We start from the raw sequence: 23,494 nt of genomic DNA on the forward strand, positions 1-23,494 counted from the left end.
GCATTCCAGATTTGGACCGCTTCGTTATTTTTTCTTCCCCTCCTCCGTTGGTTTTATTTAGGAGTGCACCTGTGTCCATTGGGGGTGTCCTGCTTTATGCGTATCCAGCCTCGTCTCCGCTCTGACTCAGCAGCAGCAGCAGCAGCAGCACTCACCTGGACCGGAGCGCACGGAGCCGAGCACCTCATGTACCCCGCAGAGCTGCGCGCGTAGACGCGGGGAAGGCTGCCCCGAGACACGGCGTGGTCACTACAAAAGAGACGTACCGTTGGATCATCGCTCCCACCAGAAGACAATCAGAAGCTCATACAGTACCTCCTCTTCCCGACGTGAAGGATTGAGAGAGAGAGAGAGAGAGAGAGAGAGAGAGAGAGAGAGAGAGAGAGAGAGAGAGAGAGAGAGAGAGAGAGAGAGAGAGAGAGAGAGAGAGAGAGAGAGAGAGAGCGCGCGCGCGGCGAGAGAGAGAGGGAAAGAGAGAGAGAGAGATAGACACAGAATTGTGGCGCCTCTCTTTCATTGCAATTGACTTATTGAAGAAATAACGGGAAAATAAGGAAGAAAGAGTGGAGTGAGAAGAAGCTGCATCATAGTTTGGGATATTGAACGGAGCGTGGCATGTGGATATTGGCTATTATCTTTTTCCAGTGCATCTTGAATGGTATGTATTGCATGTAGGCATATTTCACATTATCTTGAAGTTTATGTACATTTTCCAGTAGAACTGATCGTGCAAGTAGGCCTATACACCAGGATTATTTCTAGATTTATAATATTGATTCCTTATCTTGGAGAATAAAATATATAGGGTAACAGGCTGTTGCTATGTCCACACAGGCGACTATAGGGGAGAGCTTACAGTATATGGGCTGCACTGGGTTTGGTACTACATCCAGGTTAATTGTCCATAGCTATATTATCATGTATTAACACTTGGGCCTAATCTATACCAGCGCATTTTGAACATTCTAGATTGCTTTTTGGTACATAGAGAGAGAGAGAGAGAGAGAGAGAGAGAGAGAGAGAGAGAGAGAGAGAGAGAGAGAGAGAGAGAGAGAGAGAGAGAGAGAGAGAGAGAGAGAGAGAGAGAGAGAGAGAGAGAGAGAGAGAGAGAGAGAGAGAGAGAGAGAGAGAGAGAGAGAGAGAGATAGTGGCATTTCAAGATCAGGGACACACTAGCTATTGGCATTGCCATTGTTTCCTTTTTCCCAAAATTGCAACATTTAGTAGTAAAATGCAACCTAAATGATAATCATTTTGATGCATTGCTTGTTTGCACCATGAAGGCCATTTGTTCAGTTTCATCAAATGGGCCTAAGTCTGGGTTAATTTCGTTGGATGCATTTTTAAATGTTTAGTATGAACAATAATACTTTGCAGCCATAGTTTCATGTCTAAAAGTCTTATCAAAATTTTATATTTTCTGTATCGTATTGTGTAAATGTTTACATCAATTTACAATCACCTCAAAACTGCATTTAAATTGTACTCAAATTATAGAATTAATTACTTAATGAAATTACAATGAATTACAATCTATTATTGTATAGGTTTTCATGAAATAATTTGTCTGCTCCTAAACCAAGAAATACATTTAAGAAATACAAAATATACTGTATATCCACTTAAATGATACCATGGTCTGATCATTGTATAGTTATTATAAGGATCAAATTAAATAATATGTATACACGTTTCACTTGCACATCTCTGTTACATCTATCCAGATTCTTTGAGAAAAGGGATTAAATATGTTGGCTGCATGTGTGTGTGAGTGTGTTTTTATGGCATTGCAACCGCCATATTAGAAGCACATAGACATGGAGTCATTTTGGATTGGAAAAAGGCAGTAGACAAGCCCTTATCATCCTTTCCCAAGTGCTCCTCTCATTATGTCCCAACCCCCCCCCCCCCTTTTCTTTTTAAGAAGAAGAAAAAAAGGATAGATTTGATAAGACGTGATTGTGCTTTTTGGATTTGGGGTGCCATGGATTCACATGTGAATACAGCGAACAGGGGTGTGTAAGGAAGAGGGAGGCTGTGGAGAGGGCAGGGGGGCTGAGGGGGGGGGGGGGGGGGGGGCTAGAGGGTGGGGTGGTGGCGGGGTTGGTGGTGCAGAAATTATCTCAAAAGAAAATTGGGGCATTTAGAGGGTCTATCTATATGCTAGATAGAAAGGGTTAAAAAAAAAAAAAAGTGGACACATGCAATGGATGCGTCAACCAAAGATGACAGCAGGACCATTTTGTGGCAGTGCTGAGGGGTGGATGAAGGCAGTGGTTGTTTGCAGAGGAGCATAAAGTAAAATCATTGATGGCCATTATAGTAAAGGCTCCTATAGGCGTCCCTGTCTGCAGAGACAGAGAGGACCTGTTCTCACTGACTGACGCCTAGTTTTAAATCTCAACCCATAGTGTTGCGCTCAAACAGGCTAATGTTGTCTGAAGAAGACGACGTGAATGGCTTTTTCAGTATTTCTTCGGTCCAGACAACAGCCATTCTAAAATGGCTGCTGCTGTATAAGCTTCAGCAATGGAAACTTTGAATGGCAACACCTTTCCATTGACTTTGAAGATTAAACATTGTTTTGTGTGTAAAGACATTAGAATAATCTACCGCACACACTGTGACTATATCCCCACGTGTCTCTGTTCAGCACAAAAGACACACAGTATATCTGTTGATTCAACACAATTATTAAAATGTACAACAATGAATTATTACATTCTATATGAAAAGGTTTGTTCATCCGAGGCGTCGTTATATCTTTCTTCATATTCTGTATTCACAGAATGGTCCTCAGGATGTGACTCTAAACGACCAGGCACCATTAGAATAGTACAGTGTGTGCAGCTCTCCTGTGCAGAGAGACGCGAAGACCAGAAACAAATGCTGTTAGGGTTCTGTTTTGCACTCCTGAGGTGGTCTCTATACAGATACCCCGATACTGAGAGTGTGGCGCAGTGTGGGGTTGGTTCGAGCAGGTGACCCCGGAAGTAGTGCTTCCCCATTTCAGCCCTGTCTCTCTCTTGGCCCAATCATATTTATTTTTGTAGTGAGAGCATTGTGTTTTAAGGATTATTAGATTGAAAGAAGTTGTTGATGATTGATCTGTTTAAGATCTGTTGATATCACTGTGGCTGTTATTTATACATTTTACAAAATCCATTGTGATGAGATGTGTTTCAGGCCCCTTTGCAGTGGCTGGTCTATCATTCTAGCCTTATATCTCAATGATGCTGGTTTGAAGCTCTGGACCCTATCTGACTCAAATGACGATAGTTTATGCTTACTGTAAAGGGGCACTTCACAAAAAAATAAAACAATGCTGATTTATTTTGCACATAACCTCACACACATCCAAAAACTCAGTTTTGTATGCATTAATTTAGTTTTGACAGTTATTGAGAGTAATGCGTTTGAATATGATTTAGTTTGATGATTTTTCCGAGTTTAAAGGTTTGAAAGAATGAATGAATGAATGGATTTATTTATAGACATTAGTCTATATACTGTACAAACTACATTTTCATCTGCTCAGTTGTCCATTTTGGGCACATTATTTGCATCTGTCTATGGATCTTAACAACTCACAATTCTAGAGAGTAAAATCTGTTGTAGAATTTAATTCCAACGACTTGAGGCTTTAGAGTGCTCTTCCAACAGTATCTCTATTAAAACCCAAATGTAATGGAAACAACAGATCTATCTATATAGATAGATAAAATGTGGAAATACCATAATGTTGTTTTTGCTCAGTAATGCCACGGGGCAAATCTGACACATGCTCAATTGGACAATAATAGGCTGGTCTAAATATACTGTGAATCTCCTCAATTGGCACTTAGTACTATTCTGTATCTGTGTGTGTCTGTCTTGTGTGTGTATATACTGTATGAGTGCACACGGATGTGTGTGTGTGTGTGTGTGTGTGTGTGTGTGTGTGTGTGTGTGTGTGTGTGTGTGTGTGTGTGTGTGTGTGTGTGTGTGTGTGTGTGTGTGTGTGTGTGTGTGTGTGTGTGTGTGTGTGTGTGTGTGTGTGTGTGTGTGTGTGTACATAATGTGCGAATGCGTACATTTGTGTGTGTGTGTGTGTGTATGTGGGCATTGTGTGTGTGTGTGTGTGTGGTGTGTCTGTGTGTGTGTGTGTGTGTGTGTGTGTGTGTGTGTGTGTGTGTGTGTGTGTGTGTGTGTGTGTGTGTGTGTGTGTGTGTGTGTGTGTGTATGTATGCGGGCATTTTTGTGCGTATGTATTTTTAGCTTGGAGCCTATAGCTGCAGTGTTGAGTGTACCTCAGCTTATTAAAACATGAACCTTTTTAGTGCGGATCCTTCCAGCCTTCAGACAGAGAGCGCATGGTACATGCAGGGGAGAGAAGTAGGCCTCCTGTGTGTGGTTTCTTTAGACATCACATAAAAATAGCAAGAGGCTGAATGTAAAAAATAAAAATAAAAAACGAACTCCAGTCTCCTCCTGCAGGGCTCCGAACGAGTGCATTTAGAAGATTAAAGATTTCCGAGGTCCTCGCATTTGAATGCCTGTCAGCAACACTTAGACCGCTCACTTCGATCAGGAAGAGCCCAGGGAACCTGCATACAAGATTAACCTTGATAGAGCTGTCATGAGGAGAGAGATTCTAATCAACTTATAGCTCAGATGAGACCTATAGGTTTGGGATAAAGATACCCGTGTCAGGAGAGAGAACATAATGTGTATTTATCCTTGGCTCCCTTTACTGTCAAATGATCCAAGATCTTCATCAAGATGCAGCATAGCATTCCTCCTCCAGAAGTGCCAAAATCTTCGCAGCTGGGTTCCCATGAATGAAATATGTTAATTCTTAGTTAATAGACTGCAAAGTGTGTTCTCGTACACCTGCATTTGCATACAGACACGCCCCACCAGCTCCTTATAAGGCAAAGGAGGCGTGTGCTAAACAGCAAAAGGTCGGAATTGCATCTGCACCATGCTGACCCATTCAACAGGTAGCGCGAAATCGATTTGCGACTGATCTCAAAATGAGATTAGATTAAAATGTATTGTTATTATACAGCAAAAGTACAATACACCATCCAACCAGAGTGCAAATGTAACAGTGAAGTGCAATAGTAAGATACAATGCACAGGTGATGAAACCCAGACATCTCATTTAGTCTCAAGAGCCAATCACGCAGTGGTTCAGTATTGACATTACTAAATGAGATGTCATGCTAATATGTCATGTTCTACAGTAGAACTTACTACTATAATACCTAATAAAACAAGTCATTAGAATAATAGAAGCCTACTTTGCTGGAACTATTCATTTTGCACGTATACAGTACGTTTGTGCGTGTGTGCTTGTGCGCTGAGGCTGCCTCACTAAGCCGTTTCTCCATGCATGTATTTAGTTCTAGCAATAGGCATAAATCAAACCAACAATAAATATCATAGAGAAGAAGACAGTATATGGCATATTAATACAATATATTCCACAATACAGTAGCTATATCCGCGGCAATTGGTTTAGTTCTTATTTATTTAGTTTGTAGTGTGTGTGTGTAATGCTCACAATGCCTCATTGAGTCAGGACTATAAATGCAAAATGTAATTGTTAATGATACAAATATTGTCGTATTTTTTATCATTGTAATTATTTAATTCCACGGATGTCTGTAGTATCGACAAACCCCAATGACTTGTCCCAGAGAAAGCTGTTGAAAATACAAGCGCACACCGGTCTGTCCGACTTACGACTGCCTTTTCGAGTTTGTAAATCCTACATAAATCCTACAACAAATGTACGAAGCCGTTCGAGAATGCCGAATATGTATGTAAATCGAGTTACGAAGGAATTCCTTGGTAACTTTTACGTATGTCCGTTCGAGAATGAGGACCATTGTTCACAGTGATTATCACCAGTAAAACATTGTTTAAAGTGATCAGTGTTGTAGTCGAGTAACTAAATCTCGAGTCCGAGTCGAGTCTCGAGTCCCCAGTGTTCGAGTCTGAGTCCAAGTCCGAGTCACCAAAGAAGAGCCAGAGTCGAGTCAGAGTCGAGTCCCCATTACCCTAGTCCGAGTCCAAGTCATCAAGGTTGTCCACTCCACTCTGGCAGTCAAAGAGCTGACATACAAATAAAAAAAGGTCTACATTAAACATAAATGACACAGCGGTAACGGTTTCAAACAAATGCACTAGCCATCAATATATTATGCCAAATGATTAGGGCCTATTAAAAAAAATGTATCAAGTCTGAGTCCTAATAATAATAATAATATAATAATGCAGGACCTGTCGCAGAGGTCTTTAATTGGCATGCAATTATCCTCAATGTTAGCGGTTAGCACACACACACACGCATGCATTGTTTTTTGTAGGATCGCCGATGCGATACTCCTCTGCGCTTAACCCATCCCGTCGTCCTTCCCCCCCATGGGCAGCCGGGAGCAGACGAGGGCTGTGGCATGAGCCACGCCCTGGGACCATCCAAGTGCTCCTGCCCGTCTTCGACAGCGTTAGCGATCTGTTGTTTTGCATGTTTTTCCATTGGGTTTCTCTTATCGGGGGGGGGGGGGGGACCCTTGCGAGCACAGGGAGAACATGCAAACTCCACACAGAAAGCCCCGGGAGATCCCCCACCTGGGTAATTGGCATCGTCGAAACCTGGTCCCCAAGCGGGAATCGAACCCTGGACCTTCTTGCTGTGAGGCGACAGTGTTAACCACTACACCACCGTGCCGCATTCGGACTTGTCTGCACCTTCCGAGTCCGAATGCAGTCAATGCTTGAGTCCAAGTCGAAGTCCGATTCATCAGTGCTCAAGGTCGAGTCACGAGTCCTGAAAATCAGTCCAGGACTCGTACTTGAGTACAACACTGACAGCGATCATCACCAGTAAAACACTGTTTGGAGGTCATTTTCAGGTCAATGTGAAACTGGGTGTGAGTAGGCTAGTGTGATTTGGTGTTTACCATACCGTATATCTGTAATTCCACATAGAGTCACAGTGAAAGGGTTAACCTTTTGGTATTGTGGTAGTGAAAGGGATAATTGAAATACTGGAGGGAAATACTGGTAGCATATGGCAATAAGGCCTTACTATTTGTATTGATACTGATGAATTTGCGATAATTTGTTCATATTTTAGTTTCATTAGGATAAATAATTATTCTGGATTAGTGGTGTGCAGTTTTCCCCCCCTTGTGTCACTCTTCAGATCATTTTGTCAATGCTAGTTTGTATTTAGTGTTTTTTGGGGGGGGGGGGGGGGGGGGGGGCATTAAAGTGGAAATCCCTCCCCAGTGTGTGCTTATGCGTTTTCTTGGTTGTTAGGAGGAGAGTGGACTCAAGCATATGTTAATGGTTGCATGTTGAAATGTTAAAAGCTTCATTTAACCCACACCAGAATGCTTAAGGAGACAGCGCAGAAGGAGGGTGGTTGAGCGGAAGGGGGATAAATATTCTAGTCAGCTTGTGCTATATGGTATTTAATCTTAATAATTTTTTTTACTTATCTCTTTTGCCATGCAGAGACATGGGTATTTTTAGGCAAACAGCAATATATCATCTAGTGATCACATCGATAGTGTCTAAAATTAAACACTGTGTAATTTGTGTAAAATTATGAGGATAATACAATGGCAGCCCATTGTGTGGTTATACTGTATAATGTGTCTCCTGAATTTCATATGACAGTGTGGTATTAGTTGGAATATACAGTGTGATAGAAGCTCCAGGGAGGGGGTAGTGTGTCTACACTCTACCATCACAGTCACACAGTAGTAACTCCCTTACTTCCAAATGCAGCACTACAACACTGGTAACAACAATGTGATCACAGGACATGTAACTCACCAAGGTCTACTGTGTCCCGATCCCGAGAGCTCGGCCACATCAGCTGTCCACTAGAAAGACTTCTCGTGAACTGCAGACGCTATTCACTCAACTATTTTCAACTGTTGTAGAACCAACTCCAGGAAAGTCACTACCACACTACCAAAGGGTTAACCCTTTCACTGCAACAATACAGACGGTTAACCCTTTCACTGTGACAATACAGACGGTTAACCATTTCACTGCCACACGACAAAGGGTTAACCCTTTCACAACCACACTACAGAAGGTTAACCCTTTTACTACCACACTACAGACGGTTAACCTTCTGTAGTGTGGTAGTGAAAGGTTAACCTTCTGTAGTGTGGTAGTGAAAGGTTAACCTTCTGTAGTGTGGTAGTGAAAGATTAACCTTCTGTAGTGTGGTAGTGAAAGGTTTAAAACCTTCTGTAGTGTGGTAGTGAAAGGTTTAAAACCTTCTGTAGTGTGGTAGTGAAAGGTTAACCTTCTGTAGTGTGGTAGTAGAGGGTTAACCTTCTGTAGTGTGGTCGTGAAAGGGTTAAGACAATTAGCCTCCCAGCCATAGCTGCTCATATGGAATTGTACCAATATGTCACTTCCTGTGTGATCACGTCTGGGCCCCCCTTCTAGTATGTTTAGGGCCAAATGAGCATGTTTATCAAATTTTAGGTGCTCCCCTGAGGAAATCCAATGATAAATAAAATGATGTTATACATGTGCATATGGCTTTGCTGTGGGTTCTCAAGTTATAAATAAGGTGGTCTGCAATGCATTGTCGTTTCTTGTAGCTGTTTCTTGAATCAGCAAATGAATTAAATTAATGATTGATGTAATTAGTTTTCCACTCCAGACTGCATCCATAGATTTGCACTGGGAAGTGGGACAGTAGGCTAACACTTTAACCAGTCACAGGACTGCTAGGACTTTAGCTAAATGGAGTCAGGAGTCGGCTCATAAGTCAGGATACTGTCAAGTTGACCTATCTCAAACTCACAGCTGTCGTTTTCCTCGGACAAAAGCAACAACAGCTGTGATTCGATGATTAAAGAAAGAGGGCGGGGTTGGAGAAAAGTCCAAACTTTGTCTTGTTTTGGCTTTTATACATTTTCGTATTCTTTATGTCGTATTTTAATTGTCATTAAACTTTACATCTGTCTTAATTTCATTCTAGAAGTATATCAGTATAGAAGACAAGGATGTTACAGTACAGTTAGCCCTTTCACTACCACACTACCAAAGGTTAACCCTTTCACTACCACACTACAGACGGTTGGTATTGAAAGGTTAACCTTCTGTAGTGTGGTAGAGAAAGGGTTAACCCTTTGGTAGTGTGGTAGTGAAAGGGTTCAACTGTACCACCGGCCCAACGGTTGGCTTTGAATAGCTGTAACCATGACTCCTTCTGAAAACACCACGCTTCTCTGAACCGGTCAAACACTGCACTGCACTAGTCCTGCAGCTTGTAGGTAGTAGACCTGAGACACCTAGACATGGAAAGCCAAAGGCGAAGACACACACACACACACACACACACACACACACACACACACACACACACACACACACACACACACACACACACACACACACACACACACACACACACACACACACACACACACACACACACACACACACACAATACCTAGCTATTATTGGAAATACATTTTTAAAGGCTGTCATTGGGGTAATGGAGTTGTTGCCAAATGACCCCTACAGAGACACAGCCTCCTGGGGTTTCTCCACCTCCTTCTGTATACTCACACACTTGTAGACCATACTGTATCTTCTGTATACTATATACTGTATCTTCTGTATACTATATACTGTATCTTCTGTATACTATATACTGTATCTTCTATATACTATATACTGTATCTTCTGTATACTATATACTGTATCTTCTGTATACTCACACACTTGTAGACCATACTGTATCTTCTTTATACTATATACTGTATCTTCTGTATACTATATACTGTGTCTTCTGTACTATATACTGTATCTTCTGTATACTCACACACTTGTAGACCATACTGTATCTTCTGTATACTATATACTGTATCTTCTGTACTATATACTGTATCTTCTGTATACTCACACACTTGTAGACCATACTGTATCTTCTGTATACTATATACTGTATCTTCTGTATACAATATACTAGGGCTGACCCCTATTAATTGATTAGTCGACTAATCGGTCGAAAGGGGCCGTAGTCGACTGGCCAACCTCTTAGTCGAATATAATAAAAAAATATATATATTTTTTTTAATAATTTTTTTCAAAAGAAAAGAGGCATAGAAGCGTGGCTAACGCTAATGGCACGCATACCAGAGGCTAACTGCCTACGAAAACAGGCACAGAGGCACTGAAAGAGGATTTCACCCATCTAATGAACACACTATACTAGACAAATATCAAGATGTATCCATCAGTGGACCAATTGCATGCTTTTGCAGAGGACAAGAAGCCTTCAGTCGACTCCTTCAGACATTAAGCACCCCCCACAGCCCAAATGGAATGATACAAAAAAATATATATATATATATATTATACTTTTTTTTTTTTTTTTTTTTTTTTAAGTCGACCAATAGTCGACTAATGGCAAATTTTGGCCAATCCTAGTCGACCATCCAAATCCTTAGTCGGGGACAGCCCTACTATATACTGTATCTTCTGTATACTCACACACTTGTAGACCATACTGTATCTTCTGTATACTATATACTGTATCTTCTGTATACTCACACACTTGTATACTATATACTGTATCTTCTGTATACTATATACTGTATCTTCTGTACTATATACTGTATCTTCTGTATACTATATACTGTATCTTCTGTATACTATATACTGTATCTTCTGTACTATATACTGTATCTTCTGTATACTCACACACTTGTATACTATATACTGTATCTTCTGTATACTTTATACTGTATCTTCTGTATACTATATACTGTATCTTCTGTATACTCACACACTTGTATACTATATACTGTATCTTCTGTATACTATATACTGTATCTTCTGTATACTATATACTGTATCTTCTGTATACTATATACTGTATCTTCTGTATACTATATACTGTATCTTCTGTATACGCACACACTTGTATACTATACTGTATCTTCTGTATACTATATACTGTATCTTCTGTATACTATACTGTATCTTCTGTATACTCACACACTTGTATACTATACTGTATCTTCTGTATACTATATACTGTATCTTCTGTATACTATATACTGTATCTTATGTATACTATATACTGTATCTTCTGTATACTATATACTGTATCTTCTGTATACTATACTGTATCTTCTGTATACTCACACACTTGTATACTATACTGTATCTTCTGTATACTATATACTGTATCTTCTGTATACTATATACTGTATCTTCTGTATACTCACACACTTGTATACTATATACTGTATCTTCTGTATACTATATACTGTATATTCTGTATACTATATACTGTATCTTCTGTATACTCACACACTTGTATACTATATACTGTATCTTCTGTATACTATATACTGTATCTTCTGTATACTATATACTGTATCTTCTGTATACTCACACACTTGTATACCAAATACTGTATCTTCTGTATACTATATACTGTATCTTCTGTATACTATATACTGTATCTTCTGTATACTCACACACTTGTATACTATACTGTATCTTCTGTATACTATATACTGTATCTTCTGTATACTATACTGTATCTTCTGTATACTATATACTGTATCGTCTGTATACTATATACTGTATCTTCTGTATACTCACACACTTTTATACTATATACTGTATCTTCTGTATACTATATACTGTATCTTCTGTATACTATATACTGTATCTTCTGTATACTCACACACTTGTATACTATATACTGTATCTTCTGTATACTATATACTGTATCTTCTGTATACTATATACTAGGGATGTCCGATATTATCGGCCGACCGATATTATCGGCCGATATCGGCAGTAAAATGTGATATCGGAAAATATCGGTATCGGTTTAAAAAAAAATAAAACAATAACAATATTTCTTATATATATATCCAGTGAAATTATTAGTTACCTGAAATTATTCTGTTTTTGGGGGGGGGGGGGGGGGGGGGGAACCCTGCATATATCGGTATCGGTTGATATCGGTTGATATCGGTATCGGAAATTAAGAGTTGGACAATATCGGAATATCGGTATAGCCAATATATAGATACTATATACTGTATCTTCTGTATACTATATACTGTATCTTCTGTATACTCACACACTTGTATACTATATACTGTATCTTCTGTATACTCACACACTTGTATACTATATACTGTATCTTTGGATTGATATGCAGGGAAATCAGCATAATTTGTAACATGTATGTCCTCTTTTGAAATAGAATACGATTGATATCCTAAGGAGACATGAGAAGCAGGTAAAGTGGCCTGTATACAGACATACCCTATAGTTATAGTAGACACTCTAATTCATAGATGAGGAAATCTGACGGTGGTAGTGGTCCAAAAAGAAATAAAGGGGGGCGAGAAGATGTGTAAGTAGAGGGCCTGCTCCTCATTATATGAAACTTATACTGTACTAGCTGTGGCTAGTTTTAAAGCAAAGCTAAAGCAAAGTAAATGGGGACAAGTTCCTGTCTGTACAAGCCGACTGAATTTATCTGAAATGTACTCCACAGTGCACACAAGTAGAGTTCCTCCTAATTACTTACCAATGATGTTGTTAGTCGGTCGAATCACTTTTCTGCACAATCCAAGCTGTTCTTCATACTGTGTACAGCTGCAGCTCTAGCTATTTAGCCACAGACTAATGTAAAGTAATGGGGCCACGCTGCAGTAATGGGGCCACTGTAACTAAAGAGGAGCTGGATATCCCGAAGCACGGCACGGATTGTGAAGAGAAAGACTCTAACATCATTGAGGAGCAGGAAATAGGGCTACTGTAGGTGTCCAAAATTCTGAACTTACCCTTGAGTGCTGATTCCATCCTGAAGTCGACCACACTACAGAAGGTTAACCTTTCACTACCACACTACAGACGGTGTGGCAGTGAAAGGGTTCTGTATTGTCACAGTGAAAGGGTTAACCCTTTGGTCATGTGGTAGTGAAAGGGTTAACCCTTTGTCGTGTGGCAGTGAGAGGGTTAACCTTCTGTAAATCGCGCGGGGGGGGTTCTGAGGCTGAGTGCTCTCTGTGTCGGTGTCCGTCGCGCAAAAGCTGGCTGGCAGTCTCATTGAATAATATAAGTATGTAAACTTATACAACAGGAGAAGCCGGAGAAGGAAAAAAGACATGCTGACATTGACGAAAACGAACTTATCATTGTACATTTTGATCTATATATGATGTTACCCCGAATATGTAAAGCCACGGGCACGGACATGATTTACACCAATCATTGTTTAAGAAGCACAGTGAAGTTACCGGTTGTTATTTGATTGATTGATTGATTGATTGATTGAAAATTTTATTAACAGATTGCAGAATGGGTACAATACAGTACAGCTCAATACACACAATTCTTAAGGGGATGCAGACCAGAGAAAGACTTTCATCTTGTTTACATCAGGGTCCCCCATTTTCAATGCATCACATATATGACATACATGACATACAGACAGACAGTACTGCTACATCTTGTTTAGGAAGCACAGTGAAATTACCGGTTGTTATTTGATTGATTGATTGATTGATTGATTGATTGATTGATTGATTGATTGATTGATTGAAAATTGCATTAACAGATTGCAGAATGGGTACAATACAGTACAGCTCAATACACACAATTGTTAAGGATGCAGACCAGAGAAAGACTTTCGTCTTGTTTACATCAGGGTCCCCCATTTTCAAAATCATAACATATATGACATACATGACATACAGATAGACAGTACTGCTACATCTATACATTTATGACATACCAGATGTACAAATACAGTACTGTTTGTGATACAAGAAAACCTCAATGTAAATAAACCATAATCACCCTACAAAAACAGTACTGTATTTGTAAATCTGGTATGTCATAAATGTATAGATGTAGCAGTACTGTCTATCTGTATGTCATGTATGTCTGTAAACTTGTGGATAACGGAGTGTGGCTCTATAGCAGAGTCATTTTATATGAAGTTTGTTGGCATGCTTTGTAGCAACCTCCCTTTGCAAAAGGAAACTGTCGCATGAAGCGATTTCACTGGATGTCCCGGACACAATGGAAGTATGGATATATTCGTAACGAATAATTTAAAAAAGATACAGTTAACTGGAATATGTTAGGTGTTTACACAATGTTGGATTATGTAATTGGTTTGTCATGACCCATTGTCAAAACAATAATACATCGCAGGATTTATATGAAGTTTGTTGTTAGATGGCATTCTTTGAAGCAACCTCCCTCTGCTTCTAGACACGGAGGCAATTTTTCTTTTTTTTACCAACTTTTTCTGCGGATGGTTTTGTGAATAAATCTCCATTATGCTTCAATTACTGTGTGTTTATTATATATAGCAATAAGGTTGGGTGAATTCGGCCATTGTATAAAAGACATTACAAGTTTCAAGTTTCAAGTTTCTTTAATAGTTGTCATACAGGGGCGGCACGGTGGTGTAGTGGTTAACACTGTTGCCTCACAGCAAGAAGGTCCAGGGTTCGATTCCCGCTTGGGGACCAGGTTTCCATGATGCCAGGTACCCAGGTGGGTTATATCCCAGGCCTTTCTGTGTGGAGTTTGCATGTTCTCCCCGTGCTCGCAAGGGTTTCCCCCCCGATAAGATAAACCCAATGGAAAAACATGCACAACAACAGATCGCTAACGCTGTGGCGTCCTTGACGAAGACGGACAGGAGCACTTGGATTGGTCCCCTGGCGCGGCTCACGTTGACGCCTGTCTGCTCCCGGCTGCCCTTGGGGGGGAAGGACGACGGGATGGGTTAATCGCAGAGACAAATCGCATCTGCGATCCTAAAGAGACAATGCATGCGTGTGTGTTCCGGTGTGTGTGCTAAACTAACCGCTGTGTGTACCACTAAAACATTGAGTGTCGTTGCATGCCGAATAAAGACCTCTGCAACAGGTCCTGCATTATTATTATTATACAGAAGTACAGAATACTTTTATACAAAATGCTTCTTTCTGTTACGCTCCAGAGACTGTGCTAGACAAAAGATAAGTATGAAATAAAAATAAAATAGTATAGCATGTAAAAATAGAAGTAAAAATAGAAGTCACGTACGTTAGGGATGGGTACCGAATTTGGTACTTTTGAGGTACCAAACCGAAACACGTCGGTACTACCGAGTATCGAATCAAGTGAGATACAGATTTTTTATTTTTTTTTTATTTTTTTTTTACTTTTTTATTTTCATGTCAACGTTCACACGCACAATATATGCTTACCTAGGATTTGACTTGATTCAACAACAAAGCAGTCGGAGCAATGGCAAGCCGAAAACTGTCGAAATTGTAGTTATTTGAAGTTTGGATTTTTTTTCACGACTGAGGTAGGTAAATTACATTTCTTGAGACTAAAGTACCGAAAAAAGGTACCGTTGGGTACCGGTATCGATTCACAGGTACCCGGTACCGGTACCGGTATCGGTTCAAATGTGAAAGGTACCCATCCCTAACGTACGTAGACACAGTGTTCAGTATATACATATGTACAATGTTCGATGCAGAATAGAGTAATTGAGTTACCATACAATATACAATATACTATGCAATATACTAATATACAATACTATAGTGCAAAGCAGAAATGGGATGAGGTACAATTTAGGTACAATTTACAGTAAGGTGTACTGAGGTATGGGTTGTAGTGCAAATCCTTTACCAATAAATATAAAGTGTGTTTAGGTGTTCTAAAGTGTGGAGAGTGGGTGCTGCAGTGTGTTGTTTGTTTAAAGTGAGTGTGTGCGTGTGGATGTGTGTGTTGTGAGTGCATTTGATGGTTGTTGCATAGTGTTATTGTTCGTTGAGCAACCTGATGGCCTGGGGATAGAAGCTTCTTCTGAGTCTTTCTGTGCTTGCCATGAGACTCCGGTATCGCTTGCCTGACCGCAGCAGTTCAAAGAGGCAGTTGTTTGGGTGGCTGGAGTCCTTAATAATTCTCTTAGCCTTACCCCTGCACCGCTTGTTGTAAATGTTCTGGAGAGTGGGAAGCCCCCCTCCAATTGTGCGTTCGGCTGAACGTGCCACTCTCTGTAGTCTGCTTCGGTCTTGTGCGGTGCTATTCCCAAACCAGGAGGTGATATTGCCAGTCAGGATGCTCTCTATTGTACATGAGTAGAAGTTCTTAAGGATCTTCTGACTGACTTGGAACTTCCTTAGGCGCCTGAGGAAGTAGAGGCGTTGTCGTGCCTTCTTCACAACACTGTCAATGTGTGTGGTCCATGTCAAGTCCTTGGATATGTGGGCTCCGAGGTACTTAAAACTGTTCACTCTCTCAACCGGTGCCCCGTCGATGCTGAGGGGGCTGTAGTCCCTGACCCCCGACCTCCTAAAGTCCACAATCATCTCCTTTGTTTTGCTGACGTTCAGTCGACTTGAAGTCGTGTGTTATAGGAATTAGATGACGCCTAGGGGGGTCTGACGACCACCTTCCAGGGTGGAATTCCTAGAAACGATAGACCTTTGCGCTCTCATCTAAACTGTCAAACCGCATAAAACGATGACGAAAGGGTTGTCAAGGCTCTCGTCGCGCATACTGCTTACATCACAGGCATGCGCCAGTAGCCTAGAAGCGTAAACAAAGCGAACAAGCATGTCTGATTCTATCTACGGACTGGAGATCACCTGAAGGCTACATTGGCAGTACTTTTTTTTTGGCAGTACAAGAATCTGTCCCGCGGACTGGAGCCACTGTCTGTGAGTGACTCTGCTTTGGTCCAATCACATTCCTCACCCACAGTCTGCGAATCAGAGGCAGAGTAGGGCGGGTCTTCACAGCACGTCATGTGACATATGCGCCAATCGTGTGACAGCGGGGCTCAGTCGTCTCGAGTAGTTACAGCCTCGTCTGCACGGAGAATTCCACCCCAAAACACTAGTCTAAACGCAAAATTAAAAGTGAGACCGCAAGACGACTTTTGCGGTTTCTGTTCAGACTCTCTCCGTCTAAACGTAGCCTAAAAGAGTATCATATGGGGCTTTGTTCAGTATGTAAAGATTTTCACATTTACCAATTTTCAGGTTCCTACTCAAAATTAAGAGATTAACATTAAGATCATCAGAAAGAATAATGTTCAGAAATAGTTGTGAGTCTGGTAATAAATCAATTGTAATGTATAGATAATAATAATAATAATAATAATAATAATAATAATAATAATAATAATAATAATAATAATAATAATAATAATAATAATAATAATAATAATAATAATAATAATAATAATAATAATAATAATAATAATAATAATAATAATAATAATAATAATAATAATAATAATAATAATAACTGTAACTGAGGGGTACAATTCCCTGACTGTATTGATAAGTATGGTATCATTAAACCACTACCGCTTTATGTACTTTAATTACTGGCCATACAGTACATGATATATAAATATGATGAACACTTCCCACAATGAATCGGTTCCACACCAAATGGTAATCAAGTATTTATTGCAGCAAAAAGTACATAATATACTTCTCTCTTTTACTTTGGATGCGCTTATAAGGCAAAGGAATGTGCGTAGGCAAATCAATAATGAATGTCCATTCTCTGGTTACGCAGGAGGTAATTATACAACCTGAATCTTAGGGAATTATATCTATGGTACACTAGTAATATATAGCGGGAGATACTGGAAGGGTCCCCCCGGTTGTAAGCCAGCAGGGGTAGAGGATCTGTTGGTAGTAGAGAGTCTGGTCAACGATGACTAAGGAGACTCCAAGTACAGGAGACGGTGCAATAGTCTCTTGATCCACAGACGAATACAGCTGTTCTCCGTAGACTGTAGCTCCACAGTGAAGAAAGCTAGCCGGCCTCAGGCTCTCTGAGGCGCAGACTCGACTTGGCTCCTCACAGGGTAAATCCCACACGTGTAGGCGTCGGCGATTCTCCGCTCCATAAATCACAGGACCAAAACAAATATAATCCAGCCGCAAAGGGCTATGTAGTCGTCGGGTAGATTAATCCAGTGTACATGTCCACACGGTTCTCGTCTAGGTCTCCTCGGGTGAAAGCGCCATGAAAGCAGCCCAGCCTGGATAAGCACTCTAGCTGGTACGAGGAAGCGTTGGTGATGCTGGTCACTGTAGAACTTTAGCCGCACGATACACTATACACAAATAGACTATTACTGACTTAATAGAAATATGTCGCACTCGACGGTATAGCGCCAAACTCTGACAATTCAGTTATTAATTCGCACGCGGTCTCAATGCTCTATTTGGGGCCAAACAGGCCATACTTCACCGCACGGAGTATCGTGGGTGAGGCTTCAACTTATTGGGTAACTCTACTTCTGTATTCACCTGCGCCATATTTATATGCACGGCGAACAATCTAGTGCCAACCTCATTTCTGTCTCGTATCCCTGGGCAAGGCCGGGCATGTACAGACATGTCTTGACGGTGGCTTTGAACCTGACTCTGGAGGCACGGCCCTGGCGCCTGTGGACCGCTGTCCAATAGGAGAATGAAATATTATGGTCTGTAATAGGCTAAAGGGATATTCCGTGTATATGTACAAGGAATATACAAGGGATATCAAACGATATACAAATACTATGCAATATATATCAATCAATAAATATATATATTCGGTTTAATCTGATCCTTTGTAACAGCCGCCCCCTAATTAGTCCCACCTAATTAGCTAAGCAGAGACAGATTAACCGCACTGTCCACTACTCAATGTCTGTTGTGAGGGGTCGGGCAGTTCACAAAGTCATGGGGTCATGGTCGTCATCGATAGTATCGGGGAGCCTTGGCAGTTCTATTAGCCTCGCCACGGGTCGGGTGTAGATCCGTCCTTGGACGAGCACTTCGGCTGCTCGGACCTTTCCGTCGGCACCGGTGATCACTTTGCTTACGCGGCCAGCCGGCCACATAGCTCGGGGTAGTGACTGGTCGATAATCATGACGACTGTTCCTTCTGTCAAATTGTCTCTCTCTTTCACCCATTTCTGGCGGGTCTGTAGCGACGGTAGATAGTGGAGTAGGAAGCTGTTCCAAAACTTGTCAGCCAATACTTGACTGTACCTCCACATTCTTCGGCCGTTCGCTTCTTCAGGCCTGTACATTGTCTGTGGTAGCGCGGGGTCCAGCCGCCCCATCAAGAGTGTGTTGGGGGTGACTGGGTCGACATCTGCTACATCACTTGAGACGTAACCGAGGGGCTTTGAGTTCAATACTCCCTCGATCTCCGTGAGGACTGTCATTAGGACTTCTTCCGCCACGGTCTGGGCCCCAAGCACGGCGTACAGGGCTGTCTTTATTGAACGTACTTCTCGTTCCCAAGTTCCACCGAAGTGAGGTGCGTTTGGGGGATTAAACTGGAAGTCAATCTGGGATGGAGCGAGGTGGGTCTTAAGTTCTGGGCCCATAGCTTGGAAGCTCTCTCTCAGCTCTCTTTCTCCGCCTTTGAAGTTTGTCCCGTGATCAGACAATAATATAGACGGTTTGCCTTTCCGCGATGTGAATCTTCGGAAGGCCATAAGGAATGAGTCTGTGCTCATGGTTGGAAGGAGTTCTATATGCATCGCTCGGGTGGTCATGCATTTGAATACAATACCCCACCGCTTCTCGGTTCCTCTTCCTTTCTTTATATACAGCGGGCCGAAACAGTCCATACCGGTGGAGTGAAAAGGCTTGTCGCCGAGTCGGAGGCGACAGGGAGGTAGGTCAGCCATCCGGGGTATACTGGGCTGCGCTCGCCACTTACGTCAGTCTAGACAGGTTCGCTGGAAGCGCCGCACTGCTTCTCTCCCTTGCAGTATCCAATAACGACGTCTGATCTCCGCGAAGACTCTCTCTGCCCCGGCGTGATGCACATCCTCGTCGTATTTCTTTATGATCAGCTCTGTGACCTTGTGTCGGCTGTTTAAGACTATCGGGTACTTGACGTCATCCGGTAAGTCTGGAGCTCTCCGCAGACGACCACCCACTCTGATGAGACCATGGGCGTCGCTCTCGGGGGCTAGGTGGAGCAGTCTGCTGTCTGATGGGACGGGCTTTGCTCCCTGTAGACAGTCTAGCTCATCGGGGAACGAGTCTCTCTGGGCTCGTTGTAGTAGAAGAAGTTCTGCTTCTTCGTAGTCAGCTGCTGTAATGTCAGTAGTGAGCTGAACCTCTGGGTGGTGCCACAGGAATGTCTTTAGCTGCGCACTCTCTAGGGTGAGGCAATCGTCTATGTCGGGGTCTGTGGAGACGAGTGTGTTCAATCCACAGAACATAGATTTCTTGTTTTCGGCCTCCTCTTTACTCGCTTCCCGTGGGGTGGGTGTAGGCCACTCTTCTTCCGGGAGCTTGAGGAACTCTGGCCCGTCACTGTATAGGTTGTGACGGGTGAGGTCATCCAGGGACATTCCCCGGGTGATGACGTCAGCTGGGTTGTGTTTTGTGTCCACATACCTCCAGCTTGCTACTTCTGTTAAATCTTGAATCTCTGTGACTCTGACTCCCACGAAGACCTTGTATCTGCACGAATCAGACCGGATCCATGTGAGTACTGTCGTGGAATCTGACCACAAGATTGTTCTTTGCACCGGAATGGTGAGTTCACGTTGGATTAACGTGGCGAGTTGCGCTCCTGCTAGGGCTGCGCAGAGCTCTAGACGCGGGATAGATTGTTGCTTTCGTGGGGCTATTCTTGAGCGAGCCAGGATGAAAGCAGTATGTATTTCTCCTCCCTCCTCTCGGGCACGCAAGTATGCCACCGAACCGTAGGCTACTTCGGAGGCGTCGCTGAAGACGTGCAGGTCCATCTGGCACGTCTCCGGCCTCACTGTGGGTGGGAAGTAGCTGCGGCGTATGTTGACACCTGGGAGTGAGCTGAGTTCCGTCTCCCACTCTCTCCATGTGGATGCAAGGTGTTCGGGTATGGGGTCGTCCCAGCCCTGGTCCTTGTCCCATAACGCTCTTACAATCATCTTTGCCCTGGTGGTGTAAGGTAGAATACATCCCAACGGGTCATATTGTCTGGCGAGTGTTCTGTATACACTCCGTCTGGTGGTCGGTAGTGCAGTCGACCTTCCCTGCTCCTTGGTCAGGGGTGTGTGTTTATAATGGAGCGAGTCTGTTTTGAAGCGCCAGACTAGTCCTAATGTCATTTCTTGGGCTTCTCCTGGGATGGTCGCCATCCAGGTCTCGCTGCTTGCTGCCTTGTCCTCGGGGGAGAGGCTGCGCAATACTTGCGGGTCGCTGCTGGCCCACTGCCTGAGATCAAAGCCACCTTTGATCAGGGAGGCGCAAAGCTTGAGTAGAAGGGCCTCGGCTTCTTCTGGCGTCGAGACGCTTTGCAGACAGTTGTCCACGTAGAAACTATTTCCTACACTTTGTCGGACCTCTTCATCAGCTGCTGGGTCCTCTGCGACGTGTTTTTGCAGTGCAAGCGTAGCACAGCATGGGCTGCATGTGGTTCCGAAAGGGAGGACTTCCCATTGATAGATGGCTGGTTGCTCATCCCCGATCCTCTCTCTCCATAGGAACCGCAGCAGGGGCTTGTCCTCCTCCACTAGTCTCACCTGCAGGAACATCCCTTTGATGTCGCCGCTGATGGCCACCTTGTCTTGGCGGAAACGTAGTAACACGCCTAGTAGAGAGGGGCCGAGTGTTGGGCCGGGCAAGAGCTCTTTATTCAGATTTTGTGATCCGATCTGGTAGCTGCAGTTGAACACAATACGATCCTTGCCGTTGTGGTGGACTTTGTGGTGCGGCACGTACCATGATTTGGTCGTCTGATCGGCCTCTTTAATGTCAATTAAAATCAATCAATGTCCCGCTGTGATTAGCTTGTTAATCTCAGCGCGGTACACCGTCTCTTGAGTGGGGTCTCTGGCTAGGCGCCGCTCTGTGTTCAATAGATACCGCTCCGTCGCTTCTTTTGGGGCGTGGAAGGTAGGCATACCCTCTCGCCTCAGGAGTGGAGTTGCGTATCTCATCACTTCGTTGACTTTGACTCTCTTTGTCCCCTGCTCGAGGAGGGCTATAGCGTAAATGTCTTCCTTGGAACGAATGTCTTTCTTTTCGTTCTTAAAGGGCATTGTCTCTAGTGTCCATAGCCTCTCGACATGCTGTAGGAGGGTGGTGTCTTCTTCTGTCACTCTGGAGTGGAGGCAGTTAGTGGCTGCTGTTCGGTTAAGAGACTAAGCGAGGGGGCCTTGTAATGTCCATCCTAGGCGGGTCTCGACTGCTGCAGGACAGCCTCTGGGCCCTGTGTGGACCCGGTCTATCGGGACGATGAGGTCTGCATGGTCGGAGCCTATCAGCAGGGTCGGGGTGGCACCGTCTATGAGCGGTATAGGTAGTTGACGCAGGTGCACATATTTATCCATCAGCTTGGCGATGGGGTAGGTGTACTGCGACAGGCCTATTTCTTGGCTGGTGAAAGCGTTAGTAATCCTATACCGTCTCTCTGGCTGCCCGCTTGCTGCGATAGTGAAGGAGACATTCTCGCCCTTTATCGTCTTTAGATCTCTTCTTATTGTCCGAATCGTCATCTGGTTTTCGCTCCCCCGCAGCCCCAGCTGGGCCGCAGCGGACGCGAGGAGAAGGGTCTTCTCTGACCCGTCGTCAAGGACGGCGTAAGTGTCCATGACCTTGTCTTGGTAACTCAGTGTTACGCGGACCACCTTTAAGAGCACCCGGGCGCCCCCGCTGCTGGCGGGGTCAATGTACATAACACTTGCCTTTGTGCTGCTTGAGGGTGCAGGCTTTCTTCTGTTACTGTCGTGTAGGACATCTAGGTGGGCTCCGTCACACCGACTACACCTCTTCTTTAAGCGGCAATCGGCTGCCATGTGACTGCGCGCACATCGGTAACAGCGTCGGTTGGACTTTATCCATTGACTCACCTCGTCGGCGGTCATCTTCTTGAACGTGTCACATTGTGACAACCAGTGTTCCTTTTCGCAGTACGGGCACACCATCTTCCACTTCTCTTTCATCGAGGGGGTACTGTGGTTCTTGCTGCTCGGTACTGATTCTGATTGGTGCATGACGGTCACCAATCTTCGGCCATCGTTTGCTCTCCTAGGTCCCTCTCTGGAGCTTGGGGTGCTCCGCATGAACGTATCCAACCGTAGGCTGTTGACTTCTCTCAGTCCATCTGTCCATATCTTTGGTCGAGTGCTGCTAGAGCCGCTGTGTATGGGGTAGTAGAGGTGGCATAGGCCAGCGCTATATTGTGCGCTCGGGGCACCTTGAGGTGCTTCAGTAGGATAGCATACTTGTACGGTTCATCAGCTACATCGGACATCATTGTCTCTAAGCACATTCGTAGCTCCGTGTACTGTGCTCTGTTCTCGTGGGTGAAGTCCGGAAACGTCGGTGTGCCAATGTATGATGCCATGGATGGCTGGCACATCGGTGAGCGTTGGAAGAGAGGCCTCCTAGGCGAGTCTCCTCTTACGCCTCTTGGTGGGCTGGTACCTGCTGGGTACCATGGC

At 43.2% G+C, this 23,494-nt stretch overlaps 1 protein-coding gene across 1 annotated transcript in view; it reads left to right on the top strand.

Moving 5' to 3' along the window:
* Positions 1–615: 615 nt before the first annotated feature.
* The window catches only part of dscama (Down syndrome cell adhesion molecule a), a gene marked incomplete at both ends in the record, with an annotated part of 242,599 nt that continues 219,720 nt past the window's right edge, over positions 616–23,494 (top strand). The window contains one exon of the mRNA XM_084320475.1: positions 616–658. Coding sequence (XP_084176601.1) covers positions 616–658 — 43 coding nt within the window. The remainder of the gene's footprint in view (positions 659–23,494) is intronic.

Source organism: Notolepis coatsorum, assembly GCF_963971535.1.
Source record: "Notolepis coatsorum genome assembly, chromosome: 8".
NCBI lineage: Eukaryota > Metazoa > Chordata > Actinopteri > Aulopiformes > Paralepididae > Notolepis > Notolepis coatsorum.